At 38.0% G+C, this 20238-nt stretch overlaps 1 protein-coding gene across 12 annotated transcripts in view; it reads right to left on the bottom strand.

Moving 5' to 3' along the window:
• Window positions 1-20238, bottom strand: part of UVRAG (UV radiation resistance associated) — a 324682-nt gene that overhangs the window by 259917 nt on the left and 44527 nt on the right. For 10 of the 12 annotated variants that reach the window (XM_055549116.1, XM_055549115.1, XM_055549122.1 and 7 more), the window contains 3 exons: window positions 19580-19614; window positions 3954-4115; window positions 84-158 (listed from right to left, as the gene is read on the bottom strand). In XM_055549116.1, coding sequence (XP_055405091.1) covers window positions 84-158; window positions 3954-4115; window positions 19580-19614 — 272 coding nt within the window. The remainder of the gene's footprint in view (window positions 1-83; window positions 159-3953; window positions 4116-19579; window positions 19615-20238) is intronic. The other 2 variants (XM_055549117.1, XM_055549118.1) reach the window with 1 other exon arrangement.

Below are 20238 nucleotides of genomic sequence, written 5' to 3'. Positions count from 1 at the left end.
TTCTATTTACACAGAGCTTCTGCCTGATGTATCAGTGCACACCTGCACTAACAAAACTCACAGCATCACGCAAATCCTCTTACCTTATGTTCAAATGGAGCACCATAATAGCCATCATTCAGCCCAAAAATTATTTCATTCTGGTTGCGGGCATGAATCTAAGAGAGGAGGAAAAGACATTATTAGTTCATCTCATTCCAATCCAGTTTTAATGTGACTAGAAAATGACGGGACCTACTTCAATGTTGAAAAATAATTGGCTATGTCTAACAAGCCAGCAGAAAACAAACTGCATATCATAGGACAAGGCAATCAATTTCGAGTTTCCTGTTTTAGTCAAAGTTCTCACAAAACCATCACGTGCGATCACAGGCACCATCATTCACACACATTTTCCACAAACACTTCTTGAGGTTGTTACAGAAAGCAAATTCCTTAAGCACAGGGGATTAAGAGGCATACTATACATTATTTAATCTCAAAGAAAACACAATCCAGGACTTCCCTGGTGGTCCAGTGATTAAAAATCCACCTGCAATGCAGAGGACATGGGTTCAATTCCTCATCTGGAAAAATTCCATATGCCATGGGGCAAGTAAGCCCATGCACCACAACTACTGAAGCCCACGCACCCTCGAGTCCGTGCTCTGCAATAAGAAAAGCCACCCCAACGAGAAAGCTGAGCGCCATAACGTAATAAAGAGCAGCCCCAATCGCCGCTGCAACTAGGAAAAGCCCATGCACAGCAACCAAGACCCAATGCAGTCAAAAATAAGTAAAATTTAAAAAAAATAACAGTTCAATTAGTCTGTCAATGCTTTAAGTCTGTCCTAGAAAAAACATAAAAGGTTAATACTATTTTTTATCTTCAAAAAGACAGTCTAAAGATAATATCCAATCCCCAAAATCTTTAAAAGTCTACTAATTACTTTCTGCCAACTGCTGTTTCAAATACAACTGATTTGAGCTTCAGTCAGTGTTACTTCAAATTAAACTTCATCTAAAAAATGGAGGAATAAAACTTTCAAAATTGAAGAAGCAAGAATTTTTAATAGCTCAAAACAGCATAAAGTCTATAAAAACAAATTTGATTACTCGATCAGAAAGAGTTGTGGCTAAAATGTTTTTTAATTGCTTTTGCAATGAGGAGTTAAAGTGAGGGTTCAAGTGGGGGAAAGAAAAAAGACTACCAGAATAGAACATTTCATCTTTACTTTCTCTAGCTAGAGATACAAAGGCCAAAGTCAGCAGCAGAAAATTCCTGTGAACATTTACCTGACTTCCATACCTGCTGTATCTGTTACTAAAGCAGAATTAATCACATGCTTCCTGTTAGCCTATATCTTTACTCAACTGAATATAACGATACCAAAAGATGGACCTGCTATAATAAATTTATAATGAAAACTATAAACCAATTTTAAGAAGTGTCCCATTTTATGACAGAAAAGGAGAAAGCACTGTGAAATCAGTTTCAAGATTAGCAGAAACACAAAAATTTTACAAACACAAAATATTTTATACATATATATACCTTGAGAGGAAAAAGATTAAAATCATATGCATCAAAATGTTAACAATGGTTATCTGAACAAACATTTCACACACAAAAAAAGAAAAAGGTGGAGGACTGAGAACAAATATACATTTTTTTAATGTAAAACATCATTTCATCATTAGGGAAATCAAAATTAGGATGAGATACCATCAGAATGGCAAAAAATTAAAAAGACTGACAATAATAAGTCCTTACAAAAGTAAGGAACTTTCATACATTGCTGATGGGGACACAGAATGATAGTTACTTTGGAAAAAGTTTCACAGTTTCTTACAAGTTTCAACACAGCTCTTACCATTAGACCCAGAAACTCCATTTATTCAAGAGAAATGAAAACTTATGTCAACACAAAGACCTATATTTAATTATTCACAGCAGCATTATTCATTGTAGTGGTGGTTACTTACTTCATACATTTGTCAAACACATTGAAATGTATACATTAAAAGGATAAATTTTATTGTATGTAAATTTTACCTCAAAAAACCCTAACTTGTAAAAAAATTTCATTCAAAAGTCATTGATTCCCTGACCCTATGCAGACTTGTCTAAATACCTCTTAAACATACTCCCGTAGCTCTCTTTGCAGGTATTTATCTATCATCAGTTTACCAGGTCCTAAGAACCTTATCTTAGTCATCTCTGGATCACTGACACTAAGAACAATGCCTGTCAGAAAGCAGATGACCAGTCAATAAACCTAAGTGACGCTGGCTATTAACCTAATACAGCTTAGCTTCGCTTTCCTCTAAAAATCTGTAACTCTATTATATCTGATTCTTAGTAGTAGTTGTTATATCTATTTCATAGGTGACTTTAAGTGTCTAATTGGCTTAGAAAAATGTTTTCCCTTTCTCTTGTTCTCTGCTATACCAGCTTTGTAAGAGGATACATGAATGCTAACTCTCTGAAAGTAGGGTAAGTCAGACCTAAGTACATTTGGGTATTTTAAGAAGACAACCAACTAAGGAATGTATGAACTGAAAAACATGATGAGGGCCATCTTCTCTGGCCAAAAAAAGACTTCGCCACAAGCCTATAGCTCTGCAATTCTAACGTTAAGAAGCACCACCCCATGCAAAGTGTTAACAAGTGCTTAGTGTCACTGTGCACAGGGTCTATGCGCAAAGAGCCAACTACAGCAAGCAGGAAGACAGAAAGAGCGTGTGCCCCAGTGCCTTTAGCCAGGCTAAAGGCAACAAGCATTTGGGACTAAAAGAATGACCCTAAGCCAAAGTCATTACTGCATGAGTTTTAAGATAAGTCCTAAAACAGAAGAAAAAAATATAAAAATAAAACAGAATTTGCAGCAAGTTAGAATTTAGTAAAGGAAAATATTTATTGAATGCATTGTTCTGGTCTCTATCCAAGAACACAAAATAAACTATGGTGTGCAAAATAAAGGCAGAGCTGTTTTGTTGTTGTTTTTTTACTCTGAAAGATATAGAGAGAGAACTGTCTAAGAGAAATATACCAGATGGTATATACTGAATAAATATTAAGAAATATGAAGGATGTTTGCAGATATGACTAACATTTTACATTGCCTTTATCAGTAGTCCCACAGGTATCACAAAATAGAAATGGCGTTTATTCCAATGTGGGATGGGTAGTTACCAAGGACTACATGTATACAGCAGTGTAGTACAGCGGAAAGAGAATGAATTTTTAAGTTAGCCAGGCCTCATATAAATTCCGGCTCCACCTATCAGTGTGATCTTGATCAGTTTCTTAAACTCTCTGAGGCTCAATTTTCCCATCAGGAAACTATGGGCAATAATATCAGCTTTCACAAGATTGTCAAAAACATTAATTGCAGTTACTTATGTCTGGGAATGGCAAATAGGTTTCATTTCATATGCAATTCTGGCATATTGCTAGGTGCATTCTGAAATACTGTGTTAGAAAAGACTGCACAGCTACTTCTGAGCTCAGATAGCTCAGTCAGCTACATCAGTCATGGAGAAGGGGTAGCAGTAGGTAAGCCAGGCATTTGTCATCCCTGTGTTCAACAAACAGTAGCTCCTCTTATTCTTGGAAAAACCCTACTCTACTGGCCATAAGAGAGGTGTTCATTTTCAATTTATTTTTCAGATTCTAGGGGAAATAGCCAGCATGACAGAAGAGGCAGAGTACTATAAGAAAGCATATTCTTTCCTACTGCCCACCCCACTCAAAATCCTCTTAAATTAGCAGCTTAAAGCAGTTCTTCATAAATGTTTTCAGTTATTTTTTAAACTTCTCAATGACTCCAATTTCTGTAATTAAGTGAACAGTCATAAAAGGTCTCTTTTTATTAATAGGAAATATAGAATCTGACAATTCAACAACAAAAAAAAGCTAGATGGTTTCTTTGGAGAGGACAACTACCTGAAACTGACAGTCTAAAAATTACCTGCTGACCCAGGTATTTCAGCCCGTCCAAACAGACTTTCCATTCAATCAACAGCTGGTAGATGTCCTCCTTTCCACCCCATATCTTCACCACAAAACAAGACACAGATGTATCCAGACGGTCTGGCATTATTCCAAAATCAAGACTCCGCCATGTTGGATTCTGTTAATGGAAATGAAAACCTGCTTTAGGAAGATCCTAAATGTTTACAGTTATTTCAGTTAGGTTGTATATAATTTTGTTTTTTAACCAAAAGAACTCATATATTACATTGCAAACTTAAGTGAACTAAGAAGACATTCCAATTAACATGGAGAGAGTGATACTGACACTTTTCAATTTCTCTGCTTATTTATTATAGTCACTGGAAGGAGCGTATATTCTAGTCTCTAATGAACATGGCTTCCTATGGTAATTCATTTATTTATTCCACACAGTACACAATCATTAAGAAACAACATATAAACAATGCCCTCAAAGTACCTCCAACTTATTGCTAGATTTGAACGTCTCTTTAAATAATTACACAGTTTCATGAAAACTCCAATATTCAAAAGGTTACAAAGTGGCACAGGAGGGATTCATAAACTATGAAGGAACAGGGGGAAAGAGGGCATGCAGGCCATGAAGCTTGGCTTTTACAGGACAGATAATATTTCACCAGGTTGAAACAGGGAATTGCCCAGCAAAATAAGAGCTCAGAGGTGTGAAATAGCAGTATGGTCAAGTAACTAAGGCAACTGCTAGAACACACAGCACCAGAGTGGCAGGGTGCAAAGCTGGAGCAATCAACAGGAAGCTTCATGCTGAGGAAGCAGTTTACTGTGTACAAGATGTGGGGACACTGAGAGGCTTTAAGGTTAAGAAAGACAAGGTCAACTTTATGCTCTGAAAGAAGTTTGTTTTCCATTCAGATAGTTGAAACATTCTCTGAAAAGGGAAAAAATTAAGGGACTTTAATATTATCAATAGACATGAACTACAATACATCAATTATTTACTTTCAATTATTTCCCTATTTTTAAAAAAATTCTTTTTTAAATTTTTATGTGGAGGATAATTGCTTTACACTATTGTGTTAGTTTCTGCCACACATCAACCTGAATCAGCCAGAGGTATGCACATGTCCCCTCCCTCTTGAACCTCCCTCCCACCTCCCACACCAACCCACCCCTCTCTAGGTTATCACTGAGCGCTGGGTTTGAGCTCCCTGTGTCATGCAGCAAATTCCCAGTATTTATTTTACGTATGGTAGTGTTTCGACGTTACTCTTTCAATTCATCCCTCCCTCTCTTTCCCCTACTGTGTCCACAAGTCTATTTTCTATGTCTGTGTCTCCACTGCTCTCCTGCAAATAGGTTCATCAGTACCATCTTTCTATATATACACACGTTAATACAGGATATCTGTTTTTCTGATTTATTTCACTATGTGTAATAGGATCTAGGTTCATCCACCTCATTAGAATTAACTCTGATGTGTTCCTTTTTATGATTAATATTCCATTGTATAGATGTACCATAACTTCCTTATCCATTCATCTGGTGATGGACATCTACAGTGCTTCCATGTCCTAGCTACTGGAAATAGTGCTGCGATGAACACTGGGGTAATGTGTCTTTTTAAAGAATCCACCCGCAATGCAGGAGATCCTGGTTCAATTCCTGGGTCGAGAATATCCCTTAGAGAACAGATATGTTACCTACTCCAGTATTCTTGGGCTTTCCTGGTGGCTCAGATGGTAAAGAATCCACCTGCAATGCAGGAGACCTGGGTTCAGTCCCTGGGTTGGGAAGATCCCCTGGAGGAGGGCATGGCAACCCACTCCAGTGTTCTTGCCTGGAGAATCCCCATGACCAGAGGAGCCTGGCGGGCTGCAGTCCACAGGGTAGCAAACAGTTGGAGACGACTGAGCAACTAAGCGCATAGCACAGGGTATACGCCCAGCAGTGGGACTGTTGGGTTAAGTAGGAGTTTTATTCCTAGTTTTTTTAAGGAATCTCCATACTGTTCTCTATAGTGGTTGTTACCAATTTACTTTCCCACTAACGATGCAAGAGAGTTCCCTTTGTCCACACCCCCTCCAGCATTTATTGTTTGTAGATTTTTTGATGATGGCCATTCTGACCAGTATGAGATGATATCTCATTGTTTTGATTTGCTATTTCCCCTACTTTAACTGTTAGGGCTCTCATTACTGAACATAACTCTAATTAATCTCATTAAATTATCAATTTCATATTATATAAATCAGTAAATCAAAAAGCCCTCATATAAAGGTAACTGATCTTTACTTTGTGACAGTTTTTTTCCTGACCAAAGTGGGGAGGGGACCAGAGCAGGATTTTTGGTTTAGGGGATATATTGATGTATGTGTTTTTGTGAATTTAACTGCTGACGTTTCAGGAGAGGGAACAGGACTTCTAGTTTCATGGTGTTTATGTCTGATCTTTTTCACTTGTATGTATTTTGCTTGTATATTTTTATTTTCTGATTTCCCTGTACTAAAATAAAAGCTCTGGAACTCAGAGCTTTTACGAACATTGCCCGATTTGTTTACCACAAGATCCCCAAAGTTTGACAAGTTCCTGGTATGTGCGCAATAAATATTTGCTGAGTGACTGAATGAATGCCCACTTAACCAAAATGGATGTCTGAGGACACCAAAAGATTATCAATAAATAGCATGATGATAACACAATAAGCTCGCTGTGCAGTTTTATACGGATTCCACAGCACCCATCAATTTCAACCTAAGATCATCAGAACTCCATTCTGATATGACCCCCACCCTGTCTCTATCCCACCAAAATTGTTTTAGCAACCCTGCTAAATAGGGGTGGTGTGCTTAGTGGCTCAATGTGTCCAACTCTGTGATCCCATGGACTATAGCCCGCCAGGCTCCTCTGTGGGGATTCTCCAGGCAAGAATACTGGAGTGGGTAGCCATGCCCTCCGCCAGGGGACCTTCCCAACCCAGGGACTGAACCCAGGTCTCCTGCACTGCAGGCGGTTTCTTTACCATCTGAGGCACCAGGGAAGCACAAGAGTACTGGACTGGGTAGCCTATCCCTTCTCCAGGGAATCTTCCCGACCCAGGAATCGAACCGGGGTCTCCTTCATTGCAGGCAGATTCTTTACCAGCTGAGCTACCAGGGAAGCCCAAATAGGAGTAGAATTTCATTTAAATATGAAGGTGAACATTAAGGTCTAGGAATAAGTAGGCAGACCTGTACTACAAAAAATGCTCAAAAAATTCTTTACACTGAAGAAAAATGACACCAGATAGAAACCTGGCTCTCTAAGATGGAATAAAAAGCACTGGCAATGGTAAAGAGTGAGTAAATATAAAAGACTATCTATTTTTATTATTTTATTTATATCATATATGACTGTATAAAGAGTTTTATAACATATGTATAGATTCATATATACAAATGTAATAGCACAAATTACAGAAGGTAGACAACTGGAACTATTCTGTTGCAAGGTTCCCCTGTTTACACGAAGTACATACAGCAATCCTAAAGTAATGATTTAAAAAGTAATGCAAAGAAGTACAGCTGAAAAGACAAGGCAAGAATGTAAAACAATATGAAAAAATATTCTATGATGATTTCATTTATATGAAGTTCTAAAACAAGTAAAACAAATCTGTGGTGACAAATGATTTCCTCTTGTGGGGAGACGGGCTTCTGGGCACAAGAGAACTTTCTGGAATGATAGGAAATGTATATATCTTGACAAAGTATGTATGCACTTACCAAAACTCAGCAAACAAAATAGTTAAAATTTGTGCATTTCACTGTATATGACTTTTAATTAAGGAAATAGACACTGAACTCCAAAGTATAGGTTTGCTTCTTACAGTGGTAAGGATTAGTAATTCTGAGGCCACTTTTTGTGAATTCTAAGCCTGAGCAAAGATGTGGAGGTCAGTGGAAGCCAGGTTTTTCACTGTCAGAGAATGGAGTGACAAATGAGAGTTCAGCTGGACTGAAATTGGAGATATTGGTATGAATGCATGGTTTTTAAAAGAAAGAGCAATAGATATACTGTGTGTGTGCGTGTGTGTGTGAGTTCCTAGCTCAGTCCCTTAAAAAAGGCTAGAAGTAATGAGCACACCAGTAACAATGAACATGCTCAGATCTTACTGTCTATTTAGCAATCTTAAAAAAAGAGAACCAAGGGTTCCTTGGGGAGAAAACTGATTCCAGAGCTACGGCAGGAAGGGTACAACATGAGTCTGGAATATCTCAAGCCAGAATGTCAGGAAGTACTCAATGATGTGGACATATCAAAAGGACATAGGAATCAATTTACAGGGCTCTCACTAACCAAATGCAGGATAACGTAAGCATCAAAATAAATTATAATAATAGATTATAACCCACTGAATAAAATAAGAATCTTTGAGTCCATAATGATACAGATTAATAATTAATTAATTAAATGGGAGAGAAAGTTAAATTGCCAACTAATAAATAATAAAAGGAAAGATGGAAATTAGAAAACCACCAACGGATGATAAAACTGGTAAGCAAACAGTTGATAAGAAGCATCATATATAAAAAGTCTCAAAGTTTCTCCCTCACAAATTACTTATTAATTATAAATGGAAAAATTATAACTTCTCAGTGGAGAAACCTGACAGGAATTACCTTAATCAGGTGACAAATTGGGACAAACCAGCAACAGGTGCCTCTTAAAACAAAGCACTGAAAGGATTACAGCACTACAGGTATAGCTTTCCTGCCAAAAATGCAAAACCTGAATCTCATCATGAAGAAACATCAAACAAACTGAAAGAGTCTACAAAATAATTGGTCTGTATGGTTTTAAATGGAGGGACTGGTTCCAAATTGAGAAAGGAGTGGGTCAAGGTTGTATACTGTCACCTTGCTTATTCAATTTACATGCAGAGTACATCATGCAAGATGCCAAACTAGATGAAGCACAAGCCAGAATCAAGATTGCAGGGAGAGATATCAATAACCTCAGATATGCAGATGACACCACCCTTATGGCAGAAAGCAAAGAGGGACTAAAGAGCCTCTCGATGAAAGTGAAAGAAGAGTGTGAAAAGGCTGGCTTAAAACTCAACATTCAAAAAACTCAGATTAAGATCATGGCATCTGGTCCTATCTTTCATGACAAACAGATGGGTAAACAATGGAAACAGTGAGAGACTTTATTTTCTTGGGCTCCAAAATCACTGTGGATGGTGACTGCAGCCATGAAATTAAAAGACGCTTGTTCCTTGGAAGAAAAGCTATGACAAACCTAGACAACATGTTAAAAAGCAGAGACATTACTTTACCAACAAAGGTCCAATAATAGTCAAAACTATGGCTTTTCCAGTAGTTGTGTATGGATCTGAGAGTTGGATCATAAAGAAAGCTGAGCACCGAAGAACTGATGCTTTTGCACTTTGTTGCTGAAGAAGAATCCTGAGAGTCCCTTGGACTGCAAGGAGATTAAACCAATCAATCCTAAAGGAAATCAGTCCTGAATATTCACTGGAAGGACTGATGGTGAAGCTGAAGCTCGAATACTCTGGCCACCTGATATGCAGAACTGACTCTTAGGAAAAGACCCAGATGGCGGAAAAGACTGAAGGCAGAAGAAGAGGACGACAGAGGATGAGATGGTTGGGTGGACATCCAATTCAATGGACATGAATTTGAGGAAGCTCCAGGAGTTGGTGATGGACAGGGAAGCCTGGCATGCTGCAGTCCATGGGGTCGCAAAGAAGCGGGACACGACTGAGAGACTGAACTGATGGTTCTAAACACTGAAGTCAGAACACCCTGAAAAGGCTAAAGAACTGTCCAAACTGACGAATAAAGCAACATGACAACTAAAGACAAAGTGATTCTAGATTGAGTCTTGGAGAGTTGACAACACCTGAATAAGGACTAGGGATTAATTGGTGGAAACCTAAATTGGTACAGCCACTTGGAAAACACTATGGAAGTAACTCAAAAAATTTACAATAGAACTACCATATGATCCAGTAATCCCTCTTCTGGGTAGATATTCAAAGGAAATGAAAGTGTCTTAGAAGTGCTCCCATGTTCACTGCAGCATTATTCACAATAGTCAAATACATGTACAACCCAAGCATTAATCACCAGATGAATGAATAAAGAAAATGTCATGCATATACATGTGGAACATTATTCAGCCTTAAAAAGGAAATCTTGCCATTTGCAAAAGCACGGATGAAACTGAAGGATAGTATGATAAGTGAAATAAGTCAGAAACAGAAAGTGAAATACTGCATAATATCACTTACATGTGGAATCTAAAAGTTAAACTCATAAAAACGGGTGTATAATGGTGGCTGCCAGGGGTTGAAGGTTGGGCAAAATGGGGCGATGTTGGCCAAAGGGTATAAGGGTACAAAGTTTCAGTTTTGCAAGATGAAATCATCTTGGAAATCAAATGTACAACATGGTGACTGAAGTTAATAACACTATATTGTATACTTGAAGTTTGCTAAGAGAGTACTAAGCATTCTCACTACCAAAAAAACACAGTTAACTAAGGGAGGTAATAGATATACTAATCAGTTTGATTTTGGTCATTATTTTACTACATATATATAAGTATATATATATGTATGCTGCTGCTGCTAAGTCACTTCAGTCGTGTCCGACTCTGTGTGACCCCATAGACAGCAGCCCACCAGGCTCCGCTGTCCCTGGGATTCTCCAGGCAAGAACACTGGAGTGGGTTGCCATTTCCTTCTCCAATATATATGTATAGATAATATATATATATCTGTATATATAGATATACCTGTGTGTGTGTGTGTGTGTGTGTGTGTATAGATAAACCAAAACATCATGTTGCATATCTTAATACACACAATTTTTGTCAACTATACCTGGGGGGTTGAGGATGAAGGACTGTGCTTAACTGTACTATGTCAATGTTATACTTTCCTGATTTTAGTCATTTTAATGTAATTATATAAGAGATTGTCCTTGTTTGTAGGAAATATATACTGAAGTATTTGATACCAGCAAATCTTTCTTTGAAGGTAGTCAATTATTTAAGAAGCCAAAGTTATGTTTAGATAAATATTGAAAATATAGGCAATATAGAAAGACAAAAATATTTTGAGTAAAACATGATGAGTAACTATGAAACAGCAAGATCAGATTTCACACATGAATGGAAGGCAACCATCCATTTCTGATAATGGCAAGCTAGATGGTCCTCCCACTGAAAACAATTAAAAATGCTGGCTAAAATATAACCACCATCATCACTGAAGATTTTTCAAGCCAAAAAGGAAAGCTAGAACCCGAAGAAATAAATGTAAATCTAGAGGACCTTTCCCTTAAAGGAATTTGCCAACATATATAAACTTGAGGCGTTGGTTTGGGCAGTCTTAAAGAGAGACAAGAACATAATTCAAAGCCCAGACCCAAGTCTCACTCAGGTCTACAAGAAGTCCTCCACATTGAGCTTGAACAACCAAAAGGCTATATACTCACAGGCATGAGTGAAACCACGGAGTAGAATTCAACAAACCAACTGCACAAAACCTGAGATAATCAAAATCAGGAAACAAGAAAAAAAGACTAAACTATAAAATGAGACTGAATAGCTCTCATAAACATATTAAAAAAAAAAAAAGCCAAATCCTTGCACAGAGTGTGTTTATTTTTAATTGACACTAACTGGCACTGTTTCTCCAGAACAGGCACTTCATAAATACATAAATTGAGAAAAATGAATATCAAAATGGCCAATAAACACTGGAAAAGGTGATCAATTAGAATAATACATGAGGAAATGTAAATTAAAATCACAATATAATACCACTAGCCCACCAGAATGGCTCAAATTTTCGAAACAAATAATAACAAGTTTGGGCAAGAATGTGGAGGAACTAAAAACTTCACACTGCTGTTAAGGATGTAACTGGTACAAGCAACTTTGGAAAGCTATCTGGCAGTACCTACTAGAGCTGAAAACACCTATGATTCAGCACTTGGTTCCACTCTTACGTAGATACCTAACAGAAAATAGAGACACATACTTGCCAAAGGACACATACATACAGAATTAATAAATAATTCGTATGTTTCTCACTAATATGCTAAGCAAAAGAGCATATGCCATATAAAAGTTCAGTAGTAAGCAGGACTAATCTAGAAGTCAGGATAGTGGTGGTCTTTGGAAGGAGGTAGTAACTAGAGGGAGAACACAAAATGATGCTGTTGTTCTTGATCTGGTTATACATGGATCTGTTCCCTGTGAAAAGTCACCAGGCTATTATTTGTGCCCTTTACTGTAATGTGTGCTATATCGCAATACAAAGTAATAAGACAAAAATTTTCCAAGATTCAATAATGGAAAAAATACAGCATCTTACAAGGAGGTATCTACAGAGATTAAAAACAAAGGTATCTCTTCATGATGTCATTTCGGGCCGTAAAGCCTGAACACAGGAGTTGGAGGATTAACCACCTGAAAAGACAGCCATTTACTCCCCTATGTGTAAGGTCATCTCTCAACTAAATTCCATGTGCTCTGGAATATGAAATAGCGTAATTTCAAATTCTCAGCAGAAAAAGCATGAAATAACCACACCTTTCCAAAATGAAAAAAAAAAAAAAAGACCTGGTGAATGTATGGCCCTTAAATATGAAGGGCCATATTTAAGGGGTGGGATGATGGGCACAAAGAATACTTCATTCTAAAACTAATTAAAAGTCTTTGAAAGGAGAGTAGTCTTTTGAAGTTGTTTCTGTGGCTGAATAGATGGCCTGAACCAACATTTTAAACCAACAGAACATTAATACAGCAGAACTATTGTCAATCTTCTCATTACAATGACCTTCCTTTATAATTTTATAGAATAGCTGCCAGACAACGACCAATCATTCCTGAGCTGGTCCACTCAGATACAGATATGGTCTGCCACATATTAAAGACTCCACTGCCTAATAATGTTACAGTAAACATCTAGATGATTTTCTACATTTAACCTATACATATAAGCCCATGTCTAGATGGAACAAATTACTCAAGTACTAACATCATTTAGGGACCTATATCTTATTCACTGAAAGTATAGTGGCAGGATATTAGGATATTTATGGCTTTGAAAAGTTCACCTCCAGGAGAATCTAAAATTATTATTTATTACCTGGGCAATTTCTCTAAAACACTGTTCAACTGATACTTCTTATTTATTAAAGGAACACATATATAGAAAAGTTTCAAAACACAAACAAGTTGTCACTATTTTATCACTCAAAAACAAATTACAGTCACAAGAAACACAACTAAGAATTCATAAAAGCTGTTCCAACTTCCCCAAAACATACAAGATAACTCTCAGGAATGGCATACTAAATTCATAAGCAGTAATTATTCCCCAGCCCCAAACTCTCTCTCCTTTGTCTCATTCACCTTTATTCATCATGTCTCAACTTAGGAATTACTTATTGTAAGAAGCCTCTCCTAATCACCCTCACCAAACTAAGATAAATGACATTCCTACATGTTCCCAAAGAATCCTGTTCTTCACTGGTCTTATAATTGCATGATGATGAAGTTTAACACAAAGTAACATAAAACGGCTAAGCAAGAGGATCCAACTACCTTCTCTCTCTCTCACTCTCGCTCATGCACGCGCGCGCTCTCTCTCTCACACACACACACACACAAAGATGAAATGTTAATTCAGTTCAATTAGAACATACACTTCTGTGACAACCCCTCAAGCCAGTAACTCATAAAAAGTATTTATATTGTCCAGTCAATTTTTTCCCAAAGATTTAAAAATATCTCAGGCAGTCTCAATTCAAACAGAAGTTTTGGTTCTGATAACTCTGTCACATGCTTTCCCTAAAAGCACATGCTCTAGAACTTTGTTTATTCAATTATAAGGCCTATCACTGACCTCTGTTAGACCTCTAAGAGACATTTAACCAGTAGAAGGGGGGCAGCACAATGCTGTGAAAGAGATGGACTTCCAAACACATAGGAAATAGCTATCACTCTTCTTCCTGCCACCATGAGATTTTTAATTTTCTAATAAAAAAGAAAAACTTTTTTGTAAAAAATAAAATACACAATAATTAACTTGATAATTGTTAAAAATGGTGCACATGGGTTCACTGGGCTTCCCTGATAGCTCAGCCGGTAAAGAATCCGCCTGCAATGCAGGAGACCCTGGTTCAATTCCTGGGTCAGGCAGATCTGCTGGAGAAGGGATAGGCTACCCACTCCAGTATTCTCAGGCTTCCCTTGTGGCTCAGCTGGTAAAGAATCTGCCTGCAATGTGGAAGACCTGGCTTTGATCCTTGGGTTGGGAAGATTCCCTGGAGAAGGGAAAGGCTACCCACTCCAGTATTCTGGCTGGAGAATTCCATGGACTGTATAGTCCATGGGGTCTCAAAGAGTTGGACATGACTGAGCCACTTTCACTTTCATGTAGGTTCATTACACAATTTGCCTCTACTTTTACGTATGTACAAAATCCAATTTAGAGAATTTAGTTACTTCCATTCTTACCACTGGAGAAGGCAATGGCACCCCACTCCAGTACTTTTGCCTGGAAAATCCCGTGGATGGAGGAGCCTGGTGGGCTGCAGTCTATGGGGTTGCTAGAGTCGGACACGACTGAGCGACTTCACTTTCACTTTTCACTTTCATGCATTGGAGAAGGAAATGGCAACCCACTCCAGTGTTCTTGCCTGGAGAATCCCAGGGACTGGGGAGCCTAGTGGGCTGCCATCTCTGGGGTCGCAGAGTCGGACACGACTGAAGCGACTTAGCAGCAGCAGCATTCTTATCACTTCAATTATTTTAGTTTTTAATTAACCAATGGCCCTTCAATAATGTTAAGAATATTAACTTCCCCCTGAACCAAACGTCAATAAATAACTAGTTTGGAGGGTATGGTTAGCTGAACCCTGAGATATGAAAGCTGAATTATACATTCACCATTAACTGTTCAATGCTAAATGTATCTGAGAAGAAATCAGGACTCTGACATATAACTTGGAGACACAGCTCCACCATCTAGCCTGTCAACAGTGGATTATTCTAGTTAATGCAATAGACACTGGACTTCACTGTGCTAGGACATTAGAAAATAGAAAAATGAATACGCAGGGGGTCCTTGTTCACTAGCTGTCCTCAATTTTGTGTTACCTCTCAAAAACTCATTCCCATGCCATCCACCCCTTTACTATCTGCTATCTCTCCAGGTCATTTCCTCTGCTGTCCTGATCCTCAGTTCCTTTTTCCCTGTCTCTGTCAAGCTTGTCAAAATTTCAAACCACTCACTCCACTCCAGCCATACTAACTTCTTAGCCATTCCTTGAAAACCTCAAGTACATGCCTACCTTCATGTTTTCCTACTTCTTGGCCTGGAACAGTCTTCCCCTCTTAGATACATGGTAGTTGTTATCCAGTCACTAAACCGTATCTGACTCTTTGCGACGCCCTGAACTGCAGCACACCACGTCTCCCTGTCTACCACTATCTCCTGGAGTCTGCTCAAGTTCATGTTCATTGACTCAGTGATGCTATCTAACCATCTCATCCTCTGATACATGGTATGTTCCCTCATTTTTTTCAGCTGTCTGCTCAAATGAGACCTTTCATGTGATTACCACAGAAATTCAGCCGCTACCCCTGCCAGATACTTCACTACACTATTTTACTCAATTATATTTATTACCATCTAACATATTCCAATTTATGGACTTCCCTGATGGCTCAGATGGTAAAGCGTCTGCCTACAACACAGGAGACCTGGGTTCAATCCCTGGGTCGGGAAGACCTCCTGGAGAAGGAAATGACAACCCACTCCAGGATTCTTACCTGGAAAATCCCATGGACGGAGGAACCTGGTAGGCTACAATCCACGGGGTCGCAAAGAGTTGGAGACGACTGAGCGACTTCTCAACACACAAATACATTCCAATTTATCATCAAGTCTAACAAATTATTTTTCTTCCATTGTAAGATAAATTCTGACTTTCAGTTCAGTTCAGTTGCTCAGTCATGTCCGACTCTTTGTGACCCCATGAACTGCAGCACACCAGGCCTCCCTGTCCAGCACCAACTCCCAGAGTTTACTCAAACTCATGTCCATTGAGTCAGTGATGCCACCCAACCATCTCATCCTCTGTTGTCCCCTTCTCCTCCTGCCTTCAATCTTTCCCAGCATCAGGGTCTTTTCAAATGAGTCAGTTCTTCGCATCAGGTGGCCCAAAGTATTGAATTTTCAGCTTCAGCATCAGTCCTTCCAAAGACTATTCAGGACTGATTTCCTTTAGGATGGACTGGTTGGATCTCCTTGCAGTCCAAGGGACTCTCAAGAGTCTTCTCCAACACCACAGTTCAAAAGCACCAATTCTTCCGCTCTCAGCTTTCTTTATGCTCCCACTCTCACATCCATACATGACCACTGGAAAAACCATAGCTTTCACTAGACAGAACTTTGTTGGCTAAGTAATGTCTCTGCTTTTTAATAAGCTGTCTAGGATGGTCATAATTTTTCTTCCAAGGAGCAAGCGTCTTTTAATTTCATGGCTGCAGTCACCATGTGTAGTGATTTTGGAGTCCAAATAAATAAAGTCTGATACTGTTTCCACTGTTTCACCATCTATTTGCCATGAAGTGATGGGACCAGATGCCATGATCTTAATCTTCTGAATGTTGAGTTTCAAGCCAACTTTTTCACTCTTTTCTTTCATTGTAAGATTTTTCTTCCATCTTCCATTGTAACATTTTTCTTCCATTGTAAGATAAATTCTGACTTTAGAAGTGTTAATATCAGTAAGGTCCTGTACTCGTTGACCACTAGGTGGCAGTCATCAGGTGTCACTATCTACATGCACAACCTTAATAGTTGTCTTTTTGTGTGTTTTTAATTGTAGTGTAGTTACTTTACAATGCTGTGTTACTTTCTTTTGTACAGCAAAGTAAATAAGTTATACATATACATATATCCCCTATTTTCGATTTCCTTCCAATTTAGGTCACCACAGAGCACTGAGGTCCCTGTGCTATACAGGGACCTCATTAATATACATAGCAGTATACAGTTGTTCTTAATATCAATTCTTTTAAGTTTTGACACTACTGACACTACATGTGCTTAGTCTGTCAGTTAAAAATCTCTTGATTTAAATTGAAACAATCCTATATATAATATCTATCAATAATTTAAATTCAACACATTTAAAAAATTTCAAGTATTCATAATAATGTAGAATAACCAGAAAGAACTTTCATAGACTGCTAATGAGAATGTAAACAAAACAGTAACTTATATTCCAAGCAAGCCCACTTCTGGTTATACATGCAACAGAAATGCATACAAACATTCAACCAACAGATATATCCAAGAATATCGATAGCAGTACTATTCATGTTAGCTCAAAACTAGAAACAAGCACTTCCCCCGGTAGTCCAGTGGTTAAGACTCCACGCTTCCACTACAGGGGGCACAAGTTCATTCCCAGGTCCAGTAACTAAAATCCCACATGCCACGCAACATGGCCAGAAAACAAACAAACAAAACCAGAAACTAACCAAATTCCCAGCAACAGAAGAATGGATAACTTCTGGTATATTCACACAACAAAAGACAACAGAGAAAACAAGTATACCTCACAATATGAATGACTCTTACAATATACAGTTAAGACATCAAAGTCAGACACAAAAGAACAGACACTATATGATTCCATTTCTACAAAGCTCACAAACAGGTAAATTAATTTATGGTGTTAAAAGTCAGAAAAGTGGAAGTCACTCAGTCATGTCCAACTTTTTGCAACCCCATGGACTACACAGTCCATGGAATTCTCCAGGTCAGAAAACTGGAGTGGGTAAGTTGTTCCCTTCTCCAGGGGATCTTGTCAACCCTGGAATTGAACCAGGGTCTCCCACATTGCAGGCGGATTCTTTACCAGCTGAGCTACCAGGGAACCCCATGTTAAAAGTAAGAGAGGTGTAGTAACTGAAGACGGTATAAGGGGGCTTCTGGGGCACTGAAAATATTCTACTTCTTGATCTGGTTACACATGTGTATTTAATTTGAGAAAATTGAGTTTTCACTATAGTAAAGGGAGTAGAATAAATCGAGGAGTCCTTCTACTCTATTTGCTCCCTAAACCTACCCTCCCCACCTCTCAATTGTCTGTAGACCATTTCTGTCTCCAACTGAGCCAGGATAGGAGCAGAAACAATATTTAGCAGCTACTATATGTCAGGCTTCCCTGGTGGCTCAGCTGGTTTTCCCGAGTTCAGTGGTCAGGACTTCAAGCTCTCACTGTTGAGGGCCTGGGTTCAGTCCCTGATCAGGGAACTAAGATGCCCCAAGCCACGTGGCATGGCCAAAAAAAAAAAAAAGATGACAGCTTGATGAAGAGGAAAGAGTAGTAGAGACTTGAAGATGGAGGGCCTGGATTTGAGTTCTGGTCCCACAGTTGTGTATGACTCTGCAAAAGTCAGAGACTCTCTGGATGTCCGTGTCTTAAGATCTACCCTGTCTACAAGTTGCTCTAAGGATCAAAATGAGATAACATATGTAAAAGGATTCTGTAAAGATAACACATTGTGGTTATCCATTTATTCATCTAACGAATATTTACTGAGCATCTACAATATTCTAGACTCTAGGGTTTCAAAGGTGAATAAGACTGGCAGGGTCCCTACTCTCATGAAACTTCATACTTGTAAGTGGGAGACATAATAAACAGATAATTGGGCAAGAGTTTCCAACAGTGATAAATGCTCTAAAGAAAATAAAACAGAGTGATGTGAAAAAGAGTGGAAAGGGAACTACTTTAGATGGAATAGTCATAGAAGGCCAGGCTGAAGTGACATAGCTCAGACCTCAAAGGATTCTTCAGCAAGGTAAAGAAGCAAGCAAACAGGTGCTGTAGGCATAAGGAACAAGGTAAGTTTGACCTGTTTGAAGCACTGAAAAAACGAGGTAAGCCTGGAACACAAGGCTGAGTGAGAAAAACCATCAGCAGACAAGGTTGAAAAAGTGGACAGGGGCTAAATCCAATATGGCTGGATTGTTATAAGAATATTATCAGTACCATAAAGCTTTTATTTTTGTTAATGTGGCCACATTGAATCATCATGCAAATTATCTAGTGTACCCATTCGCAAAAGTAGGACATTTCCAACTTTCTACTTGAGCAACTCTATGGCCAAAAAATAAGTGGAAAGATCCTATACAATGGCCCTAGCCATAAAATTCTTAAGAACTACATACAAAAACATCATTTATTATGATGTTTGGAAAGTTAAATAGTTAAAAACCTCAAGAGCAAACAGAAATGACAGAATTATAGAATGATTTGAAAAAAACAAATGTTTTTAACAGAAAAAGTATCACTGCATTCAGCAAATATTTATCAAGCACCTACTTTGTGCCAGGCATGCTCTAAGCACTAGAGATACATCAGTGAACAAATCAGTGAATATTTAAGCAATAATTGAGCAGAAGATTTAACTGTAGAAATATAATACCAGAACTGAACTTCAACTTATTTTATGTCTCAGCATTTTCTAAAATAGGAGTCATAGGCTTAGTCATATGCACCTGTCAGAAAGCAAACTTACCAAGGAATTCTTAATCACTTCACTCCTATAAAATTCTGGAAAAGAAGAAAAAGAACAATAAGTGATGTGGAAGAAAATAAGCTCACTAACTCTTAATCCCATAAATTTTTTAACATATGCTCTAGTAAAAAAAAAAAAAAAACACTTAAAACATTTTCAAGGGTCTCTCTATATATTTATCTGTAAAAATTAAAATACAGATAATTATGAAATAAAAGTTTTTTAATTGAAGTATAGTTGATTTACAATGTGTTAGTTTCTAGTATACAGCAAAGTGATTCAGTTGTACATATACAAATATTTATTCTTTTTAATATTCTTTCCCATTACAGTTTATTATAGGATATTGAATATAGTTCTCTGTGCTACACAGTAAGACCCTGTTTAAAATTAAAAAGTTTTAAAGGGAAAAACACTGGTAAAGAAAGGTCAAAATCTATTAAGATTTAATTTAGTTATTTTTCCCTGACTGGCTCCTTTTACCCCAGAGTCTAAGGTAAGGCCTTAAAAACTCAGACTTTATTCTCCCTTAACTACGTCCATTGTCTACAACCAATTCCATATGCTCCGTTTGTCTCAAACATCTCTAATGATTATCCATTGTAGTACTGTGGAGAGAACACTCATCTAGCAACCAGGTGACCAAAGTTCTAGCTCTA

This window comes from Bubalus kerabau, chromosome 15 (assembly GCF_029407905.1).
Source record: "Bubalus kerabau isolate K-KA32 ecotype Philippines breed swamp buffalo chromosome 15, PCC_UOA_SB_1v2, whole genome shotgun sequence".
NCBI lineage: Eukaryota > Metazoa > Chordata > Mammalia > Artiodactyla > Bovidae > Bubalus > Bubalus kerabau.
This window is presented reverse-complemented; position numbering and strand designations above follow the sequence as displayed.